Source organism: Cryptomeria japonica, chromosome 5 (assembly GCF_030272615.1).
Source record: "Cryptomeria japonica chromosome 5, Sugi_1.0, whole genome shotgun sequence".
Taxonomy (NCBI): Eukaryota; Viridiplantae; Streptophyta; class Pinopsida; order Cupressales; family Cupressaceae; genus Cryptomeria; species Cryptomeria japonica.
Genome location: NC_081409.1, coordinates 267,490,172 through 267,499,117, shown reverse-complemented (window position 1 = coordinate 267,499,117; position 8,946 = coordinate 267,490,172). Strand labels below are relative to the sequence as shown.

The window sequence follows — 8,946 nt, the reverse complement described above, 5'->3', positions numbered from 1 at the left end:
TCTTAGCCCGGATACCGTTGGTAGATGCCATCAACTTGCCAACAAGGTGGAAGAGAATATCAAAAGGAGACAAGAGCAGAACAATAAAGGAAGAGGAAGACAACAGAGGGGTGGAAGAAATTTTTTTAGAGGTAAGGGAAATGGTTTTGGAAACCAAGGTGAAACCAATCAAGAAGGCACTAAAGGAGAGAGTAGTTCCAATAGCAATGGAGGATACAATCAGAGAGGTAACTTCAGAGGAAGAAGACCACCATTTAGAGGGACATCTCAAGGTAGAGGTCCAATCAGATGTTATAACTGTAATCAAGAAGGATACATGGAACTATAGGATGTGGATGTGGATTGCCTAAATGATAGGCAGTTTGTGTAGTATCTATTATTGCATCAAATCTCTTCAATGATCAATCATAATAATTAATATCCTAGAACTATCCTTAAACAAGATCTTAGGTAGTTCATTCCAAAATATGTTAATATACAAAACAATGGATAAAAAATAGAATCCTTTGAACAATTAGCAAAAAAGTTATAAAAATTTTTTTTTTTAAGAATAGGCTAAAAATATAATCTAAACATGTAGCCTAATCTAAAGGATTGGACCATACATACTACTCATCCCCCAAAAAAATCTTTAAAAAATACTCTTATTTATACATTTCCATGAAGATGATTTGCATCCTAAAGAAGGATAAAGTATGATTATTCATTTGATGGTTGATTTACTTCTTTCATGTTGTCATTAACCAAAGACATTTGTATGTTTAGCCACTTGGATGGCCAAAAAATGCAAAAGATGTCTCTCATAGTCTTATTTATTTATCATTTGTACCTATAAATTCAAAGATTCACATTCATCATAAGTGTGTCTTAGTATCTTGTATTTTGTGTAATTCATAGAGTTTGTAATTATCCAATTCATAGTTATATGAAGTAATTTTCTTTTATCACCTTGTGCAAGTAAATTCAAAAAGTAATTCATATTTCCATTCTATAATTGAGTTGATGTGTAGCCATCTAATGAAGTATGAAATTAGACGATTCAAACAAAAAAACACTCGCATTGTATGTAAATGTATTAATTCTAGATAGTCTTTCATTTCTCAATGCGCAATCAATATCACAACATTGTACTTGACATATTTCTATATCTATAATTACTATTTCTTATGTCTATTGCTCCTTTTGTCCTTTCATTTTTTTCTTCAAATGATCAATCTTCTTTTTTAACCAACAACCAAACATGGGAAAGAAATTATACCTGTGACCTATAGTAAGTCAATCCATATTGAATTGTTTATTATATTGGCTCTATAAAAAAAATATATCATTCTTATTTTGGGCTAGATTTTTTTCCTTATGTAATACAACATTTATATTATTTTTACAATTCCATTGAAATTCAAATTGAAATGATAATCAAGCCTATCGATTAAGTTTTGGAGATCAAGGACTGCGATGGGAGCGTTGGTCGGTGTCTGTATTCCGTCGCCGAGCTAGGGCAGTCGTGCCCTAGCTCCTTCTTGTTGTGTCTGCATCTGCGTAGGGGGGGTGTTCGATCGCGTGTGTGGGGGGGGGAGCCATTTTTTGCTGTCGTAGGTTCTGTTTCTTCTTTTTTGGCCGCCGATCTGTGCTGGGACGGGATTGTTTGGGCTGTGCATGCGTGCGGGAGTTGTGCGTCTGTGCTTGACGCATCTGATCTCTCTTTTTCTGATTGCGGATTTGTGTAGCGCCTGCGATTTGGTTGTAGCGCTGTTGTGACGGGTCGGGGCTATGTTGGGCCTGGACGGATCCTATCGCTGTGGGGTGTCCAGGGCTAAGAGGGCTAATGGCCAAGGGGGAGCCGCCTAGGGCGGTGCCTGGTTCAAAATTTCAAGAAGCAGTGGGTATGAATTTGCCAGGTCAGGAAGCAAGGGTTTTTGAAAATGCCCTCTTCTCACAGAATACAAGGGCTACGGATCAAGGCTCGCCTGTGGGATCTCGGATCACGAAGATTAACGGATGTCTTGAAAGGTGCAAAGATAGACCCAAATTGGTAATTCCCTTTGAAATGATTGCTGAAGATGTTGAATATTACTCTAAACATTCATTGTATTGCAAGTTCCTGGGTTTAAGAGTTTCTCTCCAATTTCTGGAAAACTGGGCTAAGGAAGTGTGGGAACCAGAGGGCGAAATGGAGGTTACGCTACTAGCAAATAATTTTTTCATGGTAAATTTTCTTTGTATGGCTGATCGGAATAGGGTTTTTGAGGGTGGACCCTATTTTTATAACCAGGTGGGGCTATTCGTCAAACCATGGCATGCAGGATTTAATCCTTCTGAGGAGCTTCCAAATCGGGTTCCGGTGTGGGTTCGGTTACCCAGATTTCCTATAGAATGATGTCGCGAGGATGTTCTCCATATGCTTGCATCGATGCTCGGGAAGCCGGTGGGTCCTTCATCACAAACCTTGGGTAAGAAAGTTATGACTTTTGCTCGAATTTGTGTGGAACTTGATTTGAGTAGACCACTGCCTGATGCGGTAGAGATGTGTGCGGGCTCACATTCCTGGGTGCAACAACTGGATTATGAGACCCTTCCTTTTCGATGCCGCCTTTGTCATGAATATGGCCATCTTGTGAGAAGATGCCCAAAGGCCAAGTCAGTGGAACAGCAATTTTCGCCTCCTTCTCGTGATATTCCTAGTGTGGACAAAGGGAAGAAGCCTGTTGTTGGGGAGGGCAAAGATGCTGAGGGCTTTGTTCAGGTTAAGGCTCGTAATCGGAACAAAGGCCAGAAGCGGACTCTAAGGGAGCGACAGGAAGAAGATACCTTTAACAGGTTCGAGATCTTGGATGAATTGGGTCAGCCAGAAGTTAATCCTGGATTAATTATTGAGGATGAACATGTAGGGGATTATAGAATGGGGACTATTTCTTCCATCCCTCCTGCTGATTCTCATGTGGAGCCTGCCATGCCTATGGTCACGGATGGGCAAACAGGGGTTCAGATGATATTAGAGCCAAATGTTGAATTGGGACAAGGGGTAGAGAATGTTTCTATTCCTGCACAGACTGCAGCTCCAGAGTCGGATAAGCGAGGTAAATCTTCTCCTCATCTGGGCATTCTTCAAAAACATGGCAAGAAGGGGGTCTCAGAGAAAAATGTTAAAATGGGACGAAAGAAGGACTTAGAAAAGATTAAGATGATTGGGGAGACATTGGTGGAGTCAGGTTCTGTGAAGACCTTGGATTCCCACTTTTCGACCCCTTCAAAATGATGGTTATCTCATGGAATGTAAGGGGCTTGAACAGCGGCCCTAGACTAAGGTTTCTGTGGAATGCATGATGAGTATTGCATCTAAGCTATGGAGGAATGGTCTATGTCAGTGTATTGGAGCTCAGGGATCTTCGGGGGGTGTGGCATGTCCCTGGAACCCACGAAAGATCCAACCTGTGTCCTAGATTTCCTTTAAGTCCTCCTTATCCTTGGTTGCTCTGTGCACTGAGTCGGGGGAATCTGTTCTCTTTTCTAATGTCTACGCTCCTATTGACTTCCAAGGTAAGCTCCTTGTCTGGAATAATATTTTTTTGGTTCGTAGTTTATTTCCTTACTTGCCATGGATTGTTGCTAGGGACTTTAATGCTATTCTTGATCTAACGGAAAAACGAGGAGGTAATAAAAGACTGGATCCTTCTTCTTTCTTGCTCCGAGATAATATCTCAGCACTCAATCTCGTGGATATCAAGCCTAGCAATGGCTGCTTCACTTGGAATAATAGAAGGGAGGGTGACAGGTGCATTGCTGAACGCTTAGACCGCTTCATGGTTTCCTATTTTTGGGTGGGTGGATTGTGGTCTTCCAGTTCTGAAATTTTGGATTGGAGAGGCTCGGATCATTGGCCAATAAAGCTTGTCATTTCTTCAGCTCATCTGCCTCAGAAGCTGCCTTTTAAGTTCCAGCTTATGTGGCTTCGTGACCCGGACCTCTATGGTTGTGTTGCCGAATGGTGGCAGGTTGGCAGGCCGGCTTTTGGTACAGCAATATATGTTTTTGCTAAGCTTCTCCAGTATGTTAAGTATCAGCTCAAACGGTGGAATCGACAAAGCTTTGGAAATATCTACCAGGCAAAACATGAAGCTCAAGTCGAGTTGAATGGCATTACCAGATTGATTAGGGAGGAGGGAGTGTCTGAGTACTTGTTGTGGGAAGAAGCCAGAGCTTTAAGAGCTTTGGAGGAATGGGAGTTGAGAGAGGAAATCTTTTGGAAACAGAAAGCTCGGATTGAGTGGCTTCAGGAGGGAGACAAGAACACTGCCTTCTTTTTCAATTCAGTGAAAGCCAGACAACATGGTAATGCTATTTCATCTTTGGTGACTGATAGGGGGGAGGTTATTTCTTCTACTCAGGGTATCGCTGATGAAGCAGTGCAGTATTTTGCTTCTTTATTTAGAGAGGAAGCACAGGGAGACTCTGTTGCAGAGGCCCAGGTCCTTTCCTGTATTCCTTCTTTGGTTTCTTTGGAAATGAAACAACATCTTATGAGTGTCATAACTTTGGAGGAGTTAGAAAAAATTGTTTTCCAGATGAAAAAAGGTAAGGCTCCTGGTCCAGACGGTTTCCCGATTGAGTTCTTCCAGGAATTTTGGGACATTATCAAGTTTGATTTATTGGCAGTTGTTCAAGAATCCCAGAAGAATAAGCAAATGCTTCGGGCCCTGAACTCTACCTTCTTGGCACTCATTCCCAAGGGGGAGGGGGCTGACCGGTTAAGTCAATTTCACCCAATTTCTCTTTGCAACGTAACTTATAAAATTATATCTAAATTGATTGCTGAAAGGTTGAAAAAGTGGCTTACTGTGCTAATCTCCGAAGAGCAGAGTGGCTTTGTGGAAGGTCGTCAGATTTTGGATGGGGTGGTGGTGGCTACTGAGACTATCCATTCCATGGCCAGCTCTAAAGCCAAAGCTATGTTCATCAAGCTGGATATGGCCAAGGCGTATGACAGAGTTCGTTGGTCCTTCCTGCAAAAGGTTTTGAGTGCCTTTGGTTTTGAGGAGGAATGGATTTGTTGGGTTATGAGTTGTGTGGGGTCGACTTCCTTCTTAGTTTTGATGAATGGGGAGCACTCCAACCTCTTTGGGGCCTCTCGGGGTTTGCGGCAGGGTGACCCCCTTTCTCCTTACTTGTTTCTTCTTTTGGTGGAAGGTTTGGGTCGGTTGATTAAAAGGAATGTTGAAGGAGGCTTTATTCAGGGCTGGCAGTGGGGAGGGGGTATTCCTGTTCAGTCTCACCTACAGTTTGTGGATGATACAGCTTTGATGGGTTTGGCTACTATTAGGGAGGCTTCTAACATGCGCAGAGTGCTAGATGTCTACCTTGCTGCTTCTGGTCAGTTAATTAATGAGGGCAAGTCTTCAATTTTTTTCTTCAACACTCCGCCTTCAATTCAACGAAGAATTGCTCATATTCTCAGGTTCCAAATTGGAAGTCTTCCTTTGCTATACCTTGGGATCCCCATCTCTACTGGCAAGCAGTCTAGGGATTCCTGGCAGGTTATTCTGGATAAGTTCAATGTCAAAGTGAACCACTGGACTCATCGTTGGCTGTCCTTTGCTGGTCGGGTCCAGTTACTTCAATCTGTGGTGCAGGCTCTTCCTCTTTACAGATGTTTGATTCAGGTGGCGCCGATGAGCTTTGTTAAGAGCCTTGATTCCTTAGCCAGACAGTTTTTATGGGCTGGTAATTTGTCATCAACTAAGTGGAGCCTTATTAAGTGGGAGACTGTTTGTAGTCCTAAAAGATTTGGTGGTCTTGGATTACGTCAATCATTGCTTTCTGGTACTGCTCTGGCAGCTAAATTGTATTGGCGATGGTGTGTGGAACAGGATCGGGCGTGGGCTAGGATCTTGTCTCACAAGTACTTTTTTGGGATCCCCCAGCGTGATATCCCTCGATATAGCTTGGCAGGGAAAGGCTCAACGATTTGGAACACTCTCAAGAAGGGGGCTGCGCTCATTAAGGGTGGTCTCTTCTGGATTTGTAAGAGTGGGACAGAGGCACAGTTCTGGCATGACTCCTGGGATGGCTACCCCCCCATAGTTTCCCAATATCCTCACCTGAGTATATTGGCCCAGAGGTTTTGCGAAGCTGGTTGGACTAGGGTGTGTGACTTCAAGTCATTTTCCCTTCAAGGGCAGGTTGTGGAAGCAAGATGGAAGACTTCAAGGGAGTGGCCTATTCTTGGGTTGGAAGTTGAGTGTGCTGAGCTTCATAACATCCTTTCGGGTCGTAGCTGTAGCGCCCTGATGGATAGTGATGTGTTGGCCTGGTCCCCTAATCCCAAAGGTACATACACTGTGTCTTCTGGTTATCAGGCGCTGCTCTCTCAACAATTTGTTGGGGGGGAAGTCCATTGGTGGAAGAGAGTCTGGAATAATTTCTCTTGGCCAAAATGTAATTGCTTTTCTTGGACTTTGGCTTGGAATAGATGCTTGACCTGGGACAATATTCAGAAGAGGGGTTTTGCTGGACCTTCAAGGTGTGTTCTATGTGGTGGGGGGGAGGAAGATTCTCCACATTTATTCTTTTGCTGCCCATTCACACTGCAACTATGGCACTTCTGGTGGGATGCCTGGAAGAGTCAGTGCTTTCATGCATCCTCCCTGGCTGAGTTTTGGATGAGACTGAGAAGGCCCCCTTCCTCGGCTCCCTTCTTGCAGGATGTCTGGTATGCTGGCCCTATCTTTTTGCTATGGCAAGTTTGGTTGGAAAGGAATCGTAGAATCTTTCGGGGTGAACAATTGGGGATTCAACAGGTTTGGACTAGAATTATGGGAATGGTCCAGGAAACTGTGAAAGCTAAGAGTGAGATTATTTTGCCGATGGAGGAAGGCGATGCGGAGATAGTTAATAGGTTTGGTATACAGGGGATATCTCCAGCCTCAGCTTGCGCCAGGAGAGGTAGGCGTGTGAAACATAGAGTTCAACGGATGGGGAAATGGCTCCCCCCTCCTGCTGGCTTTCTGAAAATTAACACGGATGGTTCTTCTAGGGGTAATCCTGGTCCAGCTGGGATTGGTGGGATTGGTAGGGATTCTTCTGGATCTGTGGTCTTTATCTTCTCGGCTAATGAGGGGGTGCAGACTGTTAATAGGATGGAAGGCTTGGCTATCCTATATGCTTTGAAGCGAGCTTATGCCCTAGGGTGGCGGAAGGTGATTTGTGAAGCTGACTCTCAAATTCTAGTTAATTTGCTCCTTCAGAGGAAGATGTCTGAGGTTAGGTGGCAACTATCTGTGTTAGTACAACAGATATTACAGGTTGGCTCTGTAATGGAGTCGGTGTCGTTTACCCATATTCCAAGGGAATGGAATAGGGCAGCTGATTGTCTGGCTAAATGGGCGTCAGAAGATGTTGATGGTCGGAGGATTGATGAGTGGGAGCAGTTGCCATATGAGCTATGTCAGGATTTGGAGAGGATTCTTGTTGAAGATGAAAGTGGTGTTGGGGAATGAATTTCTCGTTCTTGTTCTTTCTGTAATCTCTTGTAGTTCCTAGGGCTTTGGCCCTTTGTTGTTTTGTACTCAGCTATTCTAAATTTCAATAAAGTTTTTACCCCTATTTTTCCAAAAAAAAAAAAAAAAAAAAATTCAAATTGAAATAATTGGATCTACTAATATTTATGTAGAATTGTATAATATGTAATTTCTACAAAAATTTAAAACATTTTATTTATATACACTAATTTTGCATGCCTATAATATATAGTTGTTTAACATGTTGTATATGTTCAATTAGTAATGTGTATACAACTTGTAAACACAATTTGTGTGCTTACCAAAAATATAAAGAATGCATAATCATATACAAATTAATATGTTTGTTGATATAGCTCTAAAGAAGAATGCAAGACTTTAAGATAGTTAAGAAAATAGACAAGGCAACAAGATTTTTCCAAGCCCAACTCAAACCACTGCAACCCAACAATTTTCTAATCCTAAACCAACATAATTGTTCTACTAGATCAAAAAATATTACTATGTCACATTTGTTATCAGAGAAACAAGATCTATAAATATTATCTAATGGATTCTTTCTAATAAAAATATTTTCTAGTCAATGGTGTAATATTTGGCTATGAAGGTAGCCACCCAAGATCTAGAGGCCTAATGGAAAACACAATAACAAGAGAAATAATATGACAAGAATAAATTGTATTCCTATCAATAATGCAAATAGAATCAATTAATTGGTTTGAATCACAAAGGATGAAAGTACATAGGATTTCCCTTGATTAAATAGGCAAAGGTGAGACATAGGAGTGCATAACATTATGACAAGTGTCATAATCTAATGACATGAGACAAAAAAGGATAAATTATCATCCCACCTAAAGTGGAAAAGTGATAGTGTGATACGTCCACTAAAGGTGGATCACCAACCAAATATGGAAAAGTAATCACATGATAAAACAACTAAAGGTGGAAGAACCATTTAACATGGAAAATGATAACATGATAACACCACCTAAAGTGGAGATGATCCTAAAAGATCCTATGTGGTCCCTAAGTGAAGAATAACCAAGTTAAACACCATAATTACATCAACACCCCCCCTTAAGCGCAACTTAGGGAGAATGTATACAAAAGATAACAATGCAAGACGAGTCTTGACAACCAGGACATGTTTGATACCCATGTAAAAATGCAATTTAATCTCTCACAAACAAAGAAAAGAAGAAAATCCAATGGGAAAAAACTCCTCACCAAAAAAGAGATGAAAATAAAAAATACTCTCAATGATGAATGAGAAGAAAAAATCTCATGTGAGAAAAAATCCCCCCATAAGAGAGAAGAAGAGAGAGCATGTAGCTCCACCTTAATGTAGAAGATTCGCCAATAATCGATTTTCCAAGATGGATGTAGAAGATGCTCCACAATCATCAAACAATGTTCCTCCCCTTAGGAA

At 41.6% G+C, this 8,946-nt stretch overlaps 1 protein-coding gene across 1 annotated transcript; it reads left to right on the top strand.

Annotated features, from left to right (window-relative positions):
- The first annotated feature begins 2,461 nt into the window (after positions 1-2,461).
- On the top strand, positions 2,462-7,493 carry LOC131075438 (uncharacterized). Its single transcript, XM_059220564.1, has 2 exons — positions 2,462-3,209; positions 3,538-7,493. The coding sequence occupies exons 1-2, from the start codon at positions 2,462-2,464 to the stop codon at positions 7,491-7,493; spliced, it is 4,704 nt and encodes a 1,567-aa protein (XP_059076547.1).
- The last annotated feature ends 1,453 nt before the right edge of the window (positions 7,494-8,946 follow it).